Genomic DNA, 14,842 nt, shown 5'->3' with positions numbered 1-14,842 from the left:
TAACCGTAGTACAGAGGCTCAACAAGGATTTTATGACAAAAACGTTATTGGCCCCAAACATAACGATGCGAGAGTGTACGGAGAACACGCAGAACAGAGACCCCTAGTGTCAAAACGCAGAACTACATCACACAGACTTCCCACAATGCCATTTTTCTTAAAGGGCCACGCTTGGCCTGAAACATGACGCATGACGCACCGGAAATGACGGTCGCAACATTCAAATGAAGCACGGACGGCCGGAAGCCCCGCCCGGCACGCTATAGAGCGGTTTCAAATCAAAGAGGGACGGCCGGAAGCCCCGCCATTATTGTATGAAAATGAGGGCAACCTGCTTCTTATGCACTTAAAAGTTAAGTGTGAGTAGTAAGTACACAAACTCTCTGAAAAAGAATATTTTGTACACGCTATTAAAGCATTCCAACTGTTAAATGGCTTTAATTGACCTTTAAACGGCATACATTGAGCTAGCTTAAGTAGCGTCAACTTCAGAGGCTCATGTTCAAAAAACTAAAGCAGACAGCAGGCTGAATTCTATATAGTTTGAAAGCATATTGACTGCGCTTTTCCTCCTTTTTTTTTTTTTTACATAACTCCCTTCTCTGGCAGGAGGCTGGTCCACCGGGCACACCTGTAATTGATTGCAGCAGCTATTAGCAGTGAACATGGCCACCTTGTGGCCATTTTGCGCATGCGTCAGAGGATCATTTGGCCAACTCCTACAGAAGGTAACATTACAATAATACGTATATGGTTATTTGAATCTGGAAATGGCAGTTTAGCCTTTTAAGTTTTTATTGATTTAAAGAGTTGGATAATAGAGTTCCTCAACGATATCCCGTTGTGAAGAAAAAAGAGTTTTGTTTAGGTTAGGTTTCAAGACACAGATGAATAAATTTGTATTAACCCTTAGATGCATAAGTGGGTCAAAAATGACCCGGTCACGTTGTTTTCTTGAAATATCTTCACAATGAGAAATTTCTATCATTTCATATTCCAGTTATTCCGAAAAAAACATGTTTTTAATATACCATTCAAAATTTTAACTTACCTTTTATACATTTTAAGAAATTTTAGTTTTTGTGTTACTACCCCAACCTTCCATAAGTGGGTCAAAAAGGAACCTTTGATTCTTATCAACTTTGGCTGCCAGGAATAAATGATTGTTGTCATGTTCCGGCTTGGGAGCTTTTGGGATGCAGAGATGAGGACCCAATAGCAGGTAAAAAGCCATTTATTGTTGAGACTATGCAGCAGACCAACTCACTAGCATGTTCAACAGAGAAAACATCAATGACCCAACAAAGAAAGGAGCGCGCACCTGAACCAAATAGGCATCACAAATTATGAGAAACGGGTGCGGGAGATAATGGACATCAACTGAAAACACAACAGAGCAACACAGGAAGTGAATACAAAACAAGGGCATGAACGAGGAACTGAGGAAAACTTGGAGCCCGATCGGGTGAAGCCCGAGGTCAAACTATTTGTTGGCAAATTCAGGTTCAACATCTCATGTTTTTGTGAATTATGATATTTTGTTGTTGTTGACATGTGCTGGCAATTTGCTCCACATGTGCAGGAATATTGTTGACAAATGGTGTGAAATTATTGTACGTTTTTTTATACACGTAACAGTCACTTGGCGTGCGCGCGCTTTTATTTTGAATTTCTTCCAAACCCCGCCGACAGCAGCAGTCCAGTCAGTCCGCAGTCGCAGCAGCGGTGCGCTTTCGTCACTGGTGAGTAGCATGTCTTTATCTCTATCATGTAATGTTATTTACTAAGCAGAATAGCAGTACATTAAATTGACCACTAGATGGTGCTATTTACCAAGTAGCAGCAGTACATTAAAGTGACCACTAGATGTTATTTACCAAGTAGAATAGCAGCAGTACATTAAAATGACCACTAGATAATGCTATTATACAGCAAGTGGGGGGGTTGAGCCCGTCCCCTGGATGGGGCAGGAGGAGCACGCTCCATCCCCTGGCAGTTCCTGCCACCCCGGCCCCCCTGTGGTTGATGGAGGCGCTGGCGTCTCCTCCCATAGCGGACCTCCGTCCAACCCCCCTCAAAATCCCTCATCTGGATTTTTAATTTTTTACTTTGTCGCCTTTATTATTCTACTGTAATAAATGTTAGTTTTGTTTTATAGTAATGAAATGATAAATTGTTTTTAATCAGGAAAAAATGAAATAAAATGAATTGAAATGAAATGAGTGTTTTTTTGAAAAAATGTTTTAATTAACTTATCTAATTTGCTCATTTGTCTTTTGCTCAGTGAATGAATTGAATGTTTTTAGACTTGTTTCTTATTAGTAAAATGAATATTTAAATGTAACCAATGTATTTTAACCCCTAGGATATATAATATATGGTTATTAAATATTTTTAATATTGTTTTAATTGATTTGATTTTAATCTATGCATATTTATAGATATGTATATATGTTTATGTAATATATATAGCTCCAAACCTTTTCCTACCATTAATATGTATATAAATTTTATATTTATTGTTCTTGGGTTGGGGTAATTTTTTTAAATTATTTTTTATTTAGTATTTTGGGTTTTTTAAAATTTTTATTTAATATTTAAAAATATTTTATATTATTTATTTATTTTTTTAATCAAATTTGGTTTGGAAGAAGTCATTGAAACATGCTGTCCCAATACTTTTGCCCATGTAGTGTATATAAAGTGAATATAAATAACGCCTATTTTTTCTTTCAGGGCTCCCTCTGTAGGGCAAAGCTGACTTAGTAATGCTAGCCTAGCATCAACGCTCGTGCTAAACATGACAATATGGTGCGTCTATCACTATAATAGGTAAGGGAAGCTGTTCTTCATATTAATATTCATATTAATTCATACACGGTATATATTATGACTGTATTTCATGTTTCTGTACACATTGGTGTTCCATCCACTCCCCTCTCTCTCTCTCTCTCCCCTCCCTCCGTGTGGTAGAGTGGGTTGTGTAGGGGCAGTGGGAGCGCCGTCTGGTGTCAGGCGGGTGCATGAGTGGATTTATGGCCCGCAGCTGTTGAGCGGCTGTCAGACGCGTGCAAGCCAGGATCTCCACCGCTGCTTCTGCTGCTTCTGCTGCTTCTGCTGCTTCTGGTCCACACACTGTTTCATAGAAAGGAGCGCCGCTGAGCAAAAACTGTGAGTAGTCTTGTATTGTTTTGGGTTTGGGTTTCCTCTCTAAACTACACTGTGACCTTTGACCTCTTTTTTTTTTTTTTTTTTTTACACCTTGAGCTCTGGCTGGACACAATGTGACCATACATGGGCAGCAATACAGAAATAACTCATCACTACAGCATTGTGGTTTGTTATGGTATGGAATCATGTGTAAACCACTCTAGTGTGTGTGTGTGTGTGTGTGTGTACGCTATGGTGCCGTGTCTAAAATATACTTCACAATACTATTTTTAGATGGAAAGGCAGCAGAGTGGAGTCAAAGGACAGACAAGACGGGAAGTTTAGTTTTGTCCTGAATGGATAGGTTTTTTTAATTTATTTTTTTACTCTCGCTATTTTTTTTTAGTAACTTTTGATGTAGATTTAATAACAAAAATATGTTTGTACACTAAATATCTAATGAAAATGAAGTAATGTAAAAATATTAAAACAATTGTCCACAATACATGAACACCCATGTTTTTCTCTTTTCTGTGTGTTCTAAAGATATACAAATGGATAAAAAAAGACAGCTCATTAGTACAATGGTAATGGGACGCCAGTAATGTAGTTCAATGGGTGTAACAATGTTAATGTTTACGTCACATGATATATATAAATGGAGCTTATTGGAGTTTTTTTTAAAGGCATAATAAGTGTTTCCCATTACATGCAGTAATGAGCTGTCTCTTTTTATCTGTTTTTATATAAGAGAAAGACATAATGTATGTGTTCATGTCTCACATAAACATTATGGCTGATGAGCAAAATTCCCCCAAATAAGCTCAGTGTTCCTTTAAGGCAGGGGTCTCAAACACGTGGCCACACTAGTTTGAGGCCAATGAAAGTTTAATGTTAGTGCGGCCCGCGCAAGTTTGATATGGCTGCTGTATGGTATCATGTACCCAGAAAAAATGATTACGTTTGATTCATGTTCATGTTAAAGGTTAAATAACTGTTAATAGTTATCCTCCCTATCCGTGTGGAAGTGGTAAGTTTTTGGCTATTTAAGTTGAAAGGAAATAACTCGAAGGCTACCGTTTAGGTGGCTAGCTCTCTAGTTTGCGAGTTAGCATGTGTCTCAAGACCCTGCAGTTGCGCAATATGTTGTAAATAAAAAGAGTATAAATGTGACTATAGTCGTGTTTTGTCATGTCTACAGGGCTCTAATAATGCTTTGTTCATTTTAATATGAAAAAATAATTTGTCTACCCACCAACTATATGTGCTTTCTTAACTTTTTATTATTATTATTATATTTATTTATTACTGATTTCTTGATTTATTTATTTTTCATCTTATTTTGTGTAGAAAAATAAAAAGTAAGATATTTGAGAACAGTGGAATGTTTTATCAGAGCTTTTATTGTAGAAAATCGGAACCAAAGCACTGAAAAAGTTTGTATATTTTTCTGTTTTTTAATAATGCGTTGTTTTTGGGTTTTTTTTTTTAAACCTGATGCGGCCCAGCCTTGCCCAGACCCAAGCTCCTAGTGACCCCCAGCTAAATTGAGTTTGAGACCCCTGCTTTAAGGTTATCATCGGTGTTAATATAAAAGTATGTAATGTTTTCACAAAATTATGACAAGTCAAAGTGTCAAAAACATAATATTATAACATGAAAGACAAATCCTAATAAACGTATGATAATGAAGTCATAAATAACGACAATAAAGTTGTAGTATTATGACAATAAATTGTAACATTGACAATAAAGGCATGGGAAAAAAATATATAATAAATTTCTACTGAAAATATTCTGTAAGACTGAAAAGAAAACGAAATGACACGTGGAACAATCACAATGTTATGAGGTTATAGTTGCAATATAAGGGAATAATGCTGTAAAGGTATGAGAATAAAGTTGTAATATTACAATATATGAGTACGAAACACTGCAAGGATAACAAAGTTCTGGTATGAGAATAAAGTAAGTTTTTTAAAGTACACTTTGAAAGACTACAGCTGTAATTGTGGAATAATAGAATAGATATCATGGAATAATAGTCATGTAAGTGTAGTATTAATATAAAGAAGATTATTCTACGACTATGAGGCGTGGACTTGAGGAAAAAGATTTTCCTTGGAAACGTTTAAACGTTGCATTCCTGGCACCGCACTTTGGCCAGGCTGCCTGGGGAGTGTTTTTGTTTTGTTGCTAGGGAAAAAAGTTGGCTGCTTGCGGCTGAAGGAAGAATGAAAGACGAGCGGCTGGATGAGGCTTTCAAATGAACGTGTTCATTTCCGCTAATTGGATCAAATTCATTAAGGTCATCGTGAGCGCTTTCATTCTAACACGCGTCATTAACTCGGAGAAGAAGCGTGTTTTATACTTTGGATCAAGCCATCAATCCACTTGTGATGTCTTGAAGTGAAGAAGGTCCACAATATTAGCTAGCAGCAAGTTTCTTCTTTATCATAAGTTCTACAGTTTCTCATAATAGTTTCACCTTATGTATACTCCTTATTCTCTCTCATTCTATCATTTAAAACTTACTTTTCATATTTTTATTTTATTTATCTTTTTAGTTATTTTTATTTTATTTTTTTAGTAAATATTTTGACAATTGTTTTTTTAATTTTTATTTTATTCATCTTTTTATTTTTTTATTTTAGTTTTATTTTATTTTTTTAGTAAATATTTTGACAAACAATTGTTTTTCATTTTTATTTTATTCATCTTTTTATTTTTTATTTATTTATTTTTACTAAATATTTTGCCAAACAATAGTTTTTTTATTTTAATTATATTTTTATTTTTTATATATTTTATATTTATTTTCCTTTTTTTAGTAAATATTTTGACAGAAACAATTGTTTTTTAATTTTTATTTTATTCATCTTTTTATTTTTTTATTTTATTTTTATTTTCTTTTTTTAGTAAATATTTTGACAAACAATACATAAAGAAATGTTGGATGTAGGTTACAACTACATAAATACAACTTTGTTCTTGTAATATGGTGAATTTTTCCATATAATTTGAAGTGTATTGTTCTAATACTAGGATATAGTTGACAATATTACGTTGTTTTTTTCATCTAATGGTTAATCTAACACTCTGATACTGTAGTTTTACCTGTAGTTCCATGTGTTTTATGTCCTGTATAAGCATGAAGTCCTTTTGTGTGCATCCTGCCTCCTAATGCGGGGGAACGAATACAAGGTAACACGCGTTCCTTTGCGGCAGTCCTTTGGCGCTCTGCTTGTCGTCATGGCGGCCAAACGCTGAGACAGTGCTGACTGGAGGCCATGCTGCAGGCAGCTGCAGATGGAGCTCCATCTGCCTTGGTGTCAGCAGACTGCTTCTTCTCGCTGCTGTTGATGTCACATTCAGCTTGATGTTGCATCTCAGGAGGCTTCATCATTGATCTACCATAAAACATTTTATACTTTTATTATTTATTTACTTCTATTCTATTTTGCCTTTTCTGCTTCACTGCTGGAAAAGCCGTCAAGTTTTCCGCTAGCATTATGAATCATATGTGCACTGTGTGTGTGTGTGTGTGTGTGTGTGTGTGTGTGTGTGTGTGTGAATGAATAAAATAGCATAAGCAAATCATGGCATAATTATGGCTAATTTAACCACATTAACTTTTTATTTAGTCTTTTCTGTATTCCTATATCAAACCGGAAACTAAACCAGTTATTGCACATCACTATCACTATAAAATTATTATTTATTTATTTCATTAACATGGACTTATTTTATATATTTCATATTTAAAAAACAATAATTAGCATTAATAAAAATTTTATGCAGATATATTTTATTTATTTCTGTAAATATATTTATATTATTTATATCTCTTTATTTCTCTAATTTATTATCTTACTGTTTAAGTATTTGTTCATGTTATTTTTTAATCATTATTTTTATATTTTCATACATGCATTAATTTATTCTTTTATTGATTTATTGTATTATTGGGTATTTTTGTTATTTTTTAAAAAATCAGTCGTAAATTTACAATAAAAAATTTATGAAACAAATAACTGCCTCTGCTGTTTGCCACAAAGACATTTTTTAAAGTCATTATTAATGCAGTTTTTCTCAAAAATATATAAAATTATGATTTATTTATTTTATTAATATATGTACTTATTTTATATATTTCATATTTAAAAAATCAATAATTGGCATTAATAAAATTTTTATGCAAATATTATTTTATGTTATTCTCTATGCATTTAATTAATTTATTTATGATCTTACTTTGGAGTATTTTTTTATTTTATTTTGTAATCGTTATTTTATATCTTTGTACCAGATGGCGGCGGAGCAGTACACCAGTACCACCACAGAGGGCAGCAATGTGCCAAGACCGGTGCCTGAGCACGTCTACAAGATTGGCATCTACGGCTGGAGGAAACGCTGCCTCTACCTCTTCGTGCTGCTACTTATTGTCATCCTGGTGGTCAACCTGGCTCTCACCATCTGGATCTTCAGGGTCATGTGGTTCAACTCGGTGCGTATGGTTTAGTCTCACTTGCTGTTTCCTTGCCCAAACTGTGGTCGAAAGGACAGGGAGAGTTGTAAGAACAAGTTGCTCTACGTTCAAGTGTTGCATTCAAGTACCTACTACGTTTATTATGTGACCTCAGGAAGGGATGGGCCTCCTGCAAGTCCACTCTGACGGCGTCAAGCTGGAAGACGGCGAATCCGAGTTCCTGCTGCCCCTCTACGCCGAGGAGATCCACTCCAGACAAGTCCGTCAATTTGTTCTTTTCCCTGCTAATTAAGCCATCTTAGGCGACTTGTCATTATTCCCGCTTTGTTTAACCAAGACCTCCCGTCTAATCGGATAAATCTGGGCTTCCTGTCATCATCCCTGGCTTCTGGAAAACTTTTTCTTCGCCGCTGCCGAGTTACGTCTCACTTTAACCGTTTTCACGCCGCACACGTGCTCTCGCAGCGAGCTTCCCCGTTAACCTCAGGGATGTTTGTGGTGGGAAAAGATGCCTTATGGATTCCCCGCTAGCAGCACATGGGAACACTTTGCAGCTCCTTCTTACCGCCTTTTCCCACACATTCGTTACAACGTTCCAAATTTAGCGTCAACTTTATATCGTAACATCTGCGTATTTTTTAATTACACTGATCAGCTAGCATGGCGCTGAAGCCGTTATTATAAATATTTGGAGGATGTCTGGTGGGATACCTTGTGGTTGTGTACAGCCACACTTTTGTAGTTTTGACAAGTCAAATTTTGCTTATTAACAATAACTAATTCTTTTTTTTCTGTGCTTTTCATACTTCCTCGTTTGATAGGTTCCCATGAAACAATTAACCGCCTCTGCTCTTTGCTACAAAGATGTTTTTAAAGTCATTATCAATACAGTTTTTCTCTATTAAAATATATTAAATTATGATTTATTTTATTAACATATGTACTTATTTTATTTATTTCATATTTTAAAAATCAATAATTAGCATTAATAAAAAAATTATGCAAATATTTTATTTTTTCTCTATGCATTTAATTTATTTATTTATTATCTTATTTTAAGTATTTTTTCATTTTATTTTGTCATCATTATTTTTATATTTTAATATATGCATTAATTTATTGTTTTATCTGGTATTTTTGTTATTTTTTTTTAAACATCAGCCGTAAATTTACAATAAAAAAATGTATGAAACAAATAACTGCCTTTATTAAACATTTTTAAAGTCATTATTAATGCAGTTTTTCTCTATTAAAATATACAAAATTATGATTTATTTGTTTATTTATTAACATATGTACTTATTTTGTATATTTCATATTTAGAAAATCAAACATTAGCATTAATAAAAATGTATTATCTTACTTAAAGTATTTTTTTCATTTTATTTTGTAATCATTTTTATATTTTAATATAAAAACAAATAAAATACGCTAGCTAAGAATGATTATGTAGCGTTGCTTTAAGACCATATTTTTGTCTTCCAGGATTCTCCTCTTCTTATACACTCGGAAACAGAAAATATTTCCCTCAACGCCCGAGATGAAAATGGGAACGTGACAGGGAGAATGTCTGTGGGTAAGACACGCCCGTCATCAAGTACTTCTACTACTTCAATGTACAACAACAGTAATACATAAGCTAACAACAACATTGTCATGTTTACCATCTGTGCAGGTCCAAAACAGGCTGAGGGCCACACGGCGGACATGATCCTCAGCTCCCAAACTGGCGACATGCTGTTCAGTGCGGACGGAAAGCAGGCCGTGATTGGACCCGATAAACTACGCATCACAGGTACAAAGAAAAATTTTTATCATTTCATATTCCAGGTATTCCTCAAAAAACATGTTTTTGATATCATGCCATTCACATTTTTAACTTACCTTTTATACATTTTAAGACATTTTAAGAAATCTTCCATAAGTGGGTCAAAAATGACCCGGTCAGGTTGTTTTCTTGAAATATCTTCGTAATGAATTTTTTAATCATTTCATATTCCAGGTATTCCTCAAAAAACATATTTTTGATATCATACCATTCACATTTTTAACTTACCTTTTATACATTTTAAGAAATTTTAGTTTTTGTGTTACTACCCCAACCTTCCATAAGTGGGTCAAAAATGACCCGGTCAGGTTGTTTTCTTGAAATATCTTCATAATGAAAAAAATATATCATTTCATATTCCAGGTATTCCTAAAAAACGTGTTTTTTATTTTGATCCATCAGTATTTGTCAGGAAGGGCATCTGGAATATAAAGGGCTAAATCCAAAAATCAGTATACGGATCAAAAAGAGCCGCTGTGGCGACTCCGGAATCCGGAAAAAGATGAAAGAAACAAATTTTCCATTTTCTATGCTGCTTATCCTCACTAGCGTTACGCTATGCTGGAGTCCATAATTAATTTGATCATTTAACTTTATCAATCATTTTTATTATTATATTATATTATTGTATTATTGATAATTTCACTTTTTTTTTAATTCAACTAGTTATATTTTGGAAGATTTAGTGACCTGTACTGAGGCCACTTGTTGCTAGGCAGATTTCATAAGGCTCAATCAAATACTTGTAATAATGTCTTGGCCACACCCATTAACATTAGAATTCCGTAATGACAGACCATCCGTTTATCACAGGGCACATATAAACAAACAACCATTCACACTCACATTTATACCGATATTTTTGATATTTATAAATATTTTAGAGTCGCCAATTAATCTACCATGCATGTTTTGGAATGTGGGAGGAAAACCGGAACACACGCGCACGAGGAGGACTTGCTAGCCACTTCACAGTACGGCTAACAATAAACACTTTCTAGCGAATATTAAAATCCATTTCAGGAACAATAGTGCCATCTGGTGGTTGGTTTGAATACTGCAATCCATGTAGTTTATGTATCCGTGATCAGGTCTCGAAGGAGCTTTGTTCCAGCATTCAGTGGAGGTTCCTCTACTCAAGTCCGAACTCCTGAAAGACCTGAGGTGAGCTCGTCAGCCATCTTGTGTTGTCATCGTCGTCCGGAGTGAAACAAGGCAGCGTTTCTTTGTTCCTCCTCAGGTTGGAGTCTCCCACTCGCTCGCTCACGATGGACGCTCCAAAAGGAGTTCACCTCAAAGCCTTGGCGGGAAACATTGAAGCCGCATCCAACATGGACGTTGTCCTGCAGTCCAGTGTTGGACTGGTAAGAACAAGGCTGGTCATTAACTTGCCAACGCTCCCCCCATAAGTGGCCGCGAGCTTTCATTTGGGATTTCCGACTTCCTGTGTCCACCGGAAGTGGGTGTAACAGTAAAAAAAAACGGCCGTATCTTCGGAACCGAAAGTCGTACAGAGTCGCGGGTGGTCTCAATCGAAAGCTCATGGCCGAATTGGGGTAAGGCTATGTTCGGGTGTTCGGGTTTTATTTGCAAAAAACATCGTCCTTTGAGATGACATTGTTTGAACGCAAGTACCAAAATAGCAGTACACTAGAGTGACCACTAGATGGCAGTAGAGTTAGCGTTAGTGTCAGAGCTTGGGATTAATAAAAAAAACAAAACAGGTCTTTCTCCTTCCACAATCAATTCAAGAGTGACCAACTCGTCCTCTACTGCTCCTCCACTCCTCCTCCACTACTCCTCCACTACTCCTCCACTACTCCTCCCTTATATAGGCTTCTTCTGTCAGACCAAACCAAAGAAAAAATAACAGTATTACAACTTCCCAATCTGTCTCCCATATCACATAAAAACTTATATATACATATTTGTTGATCTATATATGTACTTATTTATTTATTAATCTATTTATCCTCAAAAAACATGTTTTTGATATCATACCAGTCACATTTTTAACTTACCTTTTATACATTTTAAGAAATTGTAGTTTTTGTGTTACTACCCCAACCTTCCATAAGTGGGTCAAAAATGACCCGGTCAGGTTGTTTTCTTGAAATATCTTCGTAATGAAACATTTTTATCATTTCATATTCCAGGTATTCCTCAAAAAACATGTTTTTGATCTCAAGCCATTCATATTTTTAACTTATCTTTTATACATTTTAAGAAATTTTAAGAAATCTTCCATAAGTGGGTCAAAAATGACCCGGTCAGGTTGTTTTCTTGAAATATCTTCATAATGAAAATTTTTTATCATTTCATATTCTAGGTATTCCTCAAAAAACATGTTTTTGATATCATGCCATTCACATTTTTAACTTACCTTTTATACATTTTAAGAAATTTTCATTTTTGTGTTACTACCCCAACCTTCCAAAAGTGGGTCAAAAATGACCCGGTCAGGTTGTTTTCTTGAAATATCTTAGTAATTAAATTTTTTTTATCATTTCATATTCCAGGTATTCCTCAAAAAACATATTTTTGATATCATGCCATTGACATTTTTAACTTCCCTTTATGCAACACACAATGGATCCTCCCATTTTCTATTGTTGTACGGGGTCATTTTCTTTTTCAAAGATGTAAAAAAGTGAAAAATGAAGATGTTTCTAACATGAAATCATTCTTGTGTGGTCCTAAATATAATACTAAATATCATACAAGTGATTATTCCTAACCAAAATGGCAAAATTGTCATAAAAGGCATTGATTCTAGTATGGGTGATTTTTGATCCACTTATGGAAGAGTGGAGGGTCCAGTCACTCGTGCATCGAAGGGTTAATGTGTAAAAACACGAGAAAAACACGTACAGTTTTAGGCGCATCCACGTATTTTTTGTAAATAGTCAAATAATCTCATTTAGGTGGTGTTAATTTGCTTTGTAGGAATGTAAAGTAAGACACTAACTGCTGTCATTTGTGTATGCCCCCCCCCCCTCCAGTTGGTGCTGGATGCAGAGACGGTGCGCATGCCCAGTCTGCCCCAAAGCCAAGGCGGAGTTTCGGGCAACGCTCAGGGTCTCTACGAGGTCTGCGTCTGTCCCAGCGGGAAACTCTTCCTTTCCAAGGCGGGCGTCACTTCCACTTGCAGCGACAACCAGGAATGCTAACATTTCATTTGTTGTTTTATGAAATGCTCGAGTGTGAGTGGACCTCCTACCAGCAGGGGGGGGGGGGGGCATCTTGCTGGAGGACATCATGTTGTCATGGCTGGGCAATGAGGAGCTGCTGTAACAGCTTACATCCTATGCAATATGTCTTGTGGTGCAATACGTAATACGTCAAAGCCACACAAAAATATGACACAAGAATCATTTCTTATGTATGTTTGTTATTTTGCTTGGAAAACGAGAAATGTATTAACCTTTAACCCTTCGATGCACGAGTGACTGGACCCTCCACTCTTCCATAAGTGGATCAAAAATCACCCATACTAGAATCAATGCCTTTTTAGGACAATTTGGCCATTTTGGTTAGGAATAATCACTTGTATGATATTTAGTATTATATTTAGGACCACACAAGAATGATTTCATGTTAGAAACATCTTCATTTTTCACTTTTTTACATCTTTGAAAAAGAAAATGACCCCGTACAACAATAGAAAATGGGAGGATCCATTGTGTGTTGCATAAAGGGAAGTTAAAAATGTCAATGGCATGATATCAAAATCAGGTTTTTTGAGGAATACCTGGAATATGAAATGATAAAAAATTTTTAATTCCAAAATATTTCAAGAAAACAACCTGACCGGGTCATTTTTGACCCACTTATGCATCTAAGGGTTAATATGAGACAATACTGGATATTAGACCAGCCTTGTTTTTTTATTTAAAACACATTTTTCTTATATTGGCGTCAATGCAGTAACACCGCTTTTGTGTTGTGAATATTATATTTTTTCCAAAGGCACATGTTATTATTTTTAATGTAAATTGATTTAAAAAAAAATCGAATTTGACGATGCAGGGTTACCTAATGTTGATATCATGTTTTTTTTTTAAATCAGTGGGGTGTCTATGTGTGTTATTACGGTATTTTATTTATCAAGCTTTTGTGCATCGCACTGTAAAAAAAATGATGTGGTTGTTTAATAAACTTTGTGTTATTCTTGTACAGTCCACCAGTTTTTCACGTAGTTTAAGTAACATATAACATAACATTCAGTAGTACAACTTTCGGGTTTTTACTCTTCAAAAAGTCACATAAAAAAATCACTTCACACACATCCGTATTTACAACTGAAGTTAAAAATGATTAATAAAAAATATGACGTATTTATAAATGATTAGCAACTTATGGTGACATGACCTACATTAAAAAAAAACATTTAAAAGCACAAATGGTTGTGATTTCCCACAAATACGACGACAAATGTGAGGATTTGTAGGAACTTGAAGGCTGAATGGCAAATATTGTTGCTAACTCCTCAGTAAGATCGCTAGCTATTGGCTGTCCTAGTCGTACCGCGATGACATCAGCAGCTAATTTGCATATCATGTGGAAATATGCTGTGGGAAAAAAAATATGAATTTCCACCCAACTTTTGCTACGTGAGGCAAACCATAATCGGAATTATGTCCTCTACCTTCACATAGTCACATCTCGTCAGTATTTTTAACCATCATTTATTTCTCCGGGGACTTCGTACCCTTTAGGTATATTTTTTGATTAATATTAATAAGACTAATTGATTGAATATATGTATTTTATGTCATGTTCCTTGTCAGTGTTTTTGTTCTTTGGTATTTGTTGAGGAATTCTAAACCAAATTCATATCAAAGATAACTTCATAGCAGTCTGCTTTCTTTGCTCTCTTGCGCCCTCTTGTGAATGCAAAGGGATTTACATATACAGCACAGTATTGTTCATTGGGTTATACTGTATATTAGTTATATTATTTATAGTATAATGTCGTTTTTTAACTAAGAGAATTCATTTATTCATACACACTGTCAAGTCAAACCATTGTCCAAAATAATTTAGAGAAGACAAACATGAGAAAAAAATAAATAAAAATAAAAAATACTTTCCATAGCCCTCATTAAGGGAATAATACATTTTCGTTGCTATTATCAAGTTATTTTTCTAAATTAAACACGGGAGATCAGGTGGGGAAAATCTAAACCGGAAGTGGGAATCAGTTTTAAGCGCACCTGGGCGTCTGCATTAGGGCACTTCCTTTTTTTTTTTTAGCAGGTAAGGCTGCAGACAAGTGGGATCGAAAAGGCAGCCGGTAAGAAATTCCCTTTAATATTAGCGCTGTGGTTTAACGCGCCCGTGCCTTCTTTTTTTTTGGGATGAGACGGCGACGG

The 14,842-nt window shown here is 35.2% G+C and overlaps 1 protein-coding gene and 1 long non-coding RNA gene across 9 annotated transcripts; one reads left to right on the top strand and one right to left on the bottom strand.

Moving 5' to 3' along the window:
* The first annotated feature begins 273 nt into the window (after positions 1-273).
* Positions 274-13,608, top strand: sgcg (sarcoglycan, gamma). 8 transcript variants are annotated; one of them, XM_058080650.1, is made up of 12 exons: positions 643-728; positions 1,154-1,222; positions 1,283-1,742; positions 2,737-2,832; positions 2,974-3,171; positions 7,460-7,657; positions 7,794-7,898; positions 9,125-9,215; positions 9,315-9,434; positions 10,559-10,631; positions 10,708-10,831; positions 12,470-13,608. In XM_058080650.1, exons 6-12 carry the CDS (start codon positions 7,460-7,462, stop codon positions 12,635-12,637), a joined length of 879 nt encoding a protein of 292 aa, XP_057936633.1. In that variant the 5' UTR covers positions 643-728; positions 1,154-1,222; positions 1,283-1,742; positions 2,737-2,832; positions 2,974-3,171; the 3' UTR covers positions 12,638-13,608. The 8 variants fall into 8 exon arrangements, 7 of the variants coding, with proteins under 7 accessions (XP_057936629.1, XP_057936630.1, XP_057936634.1 ...); XM_058080651.1 differs by lacking the exon at positions 1,154-1,222 and having other exon boundaries at positions 614-728; positions 1,696-1,742; XM_058080649.1 differs by having other exon boundaries at positions 636-728; positions 1,154-1,742.
* On the bottom strand, positions 6,237-11,324 carry LOC131134935 (uncharacterized). Its single transcript, XR_009131495.1, has 4 exons — positions 9,304-11,324; positions 7,772-7,923; positions 7,624-7,698; positions 6,237-6,560 (listed from the first exon to the last, which is right to left on the bottom strand). It is a non-coding gene; the product is annotated as an uncharacterized LOC131134935 (long non-coding RNA).
* Positions 13,609-14,842: the final 1,234 nt, after the last annotated feature.

This window comes from Doryrhamphus excisus, chromosome 8 (genome assembly GCF_030265055.1).
Source record: "Doryrhamphus excisus isolate RoL2022-K1 chromosome 8, RoL_Dexc_1.0, whole genome shotgun sequence".
In the NCBI taxonomy this organism is placed as follows: domain Eukaryota; kingdom Metazoa; phylum Chordata; class Actinopteri; order Syngnathiformes; family Syngnathidae; genus Doryrhamphus; species Doryrhamphus excisus.
This window is presented reverse-complemented; position numbering and strand designations above follow the sequence as displayed.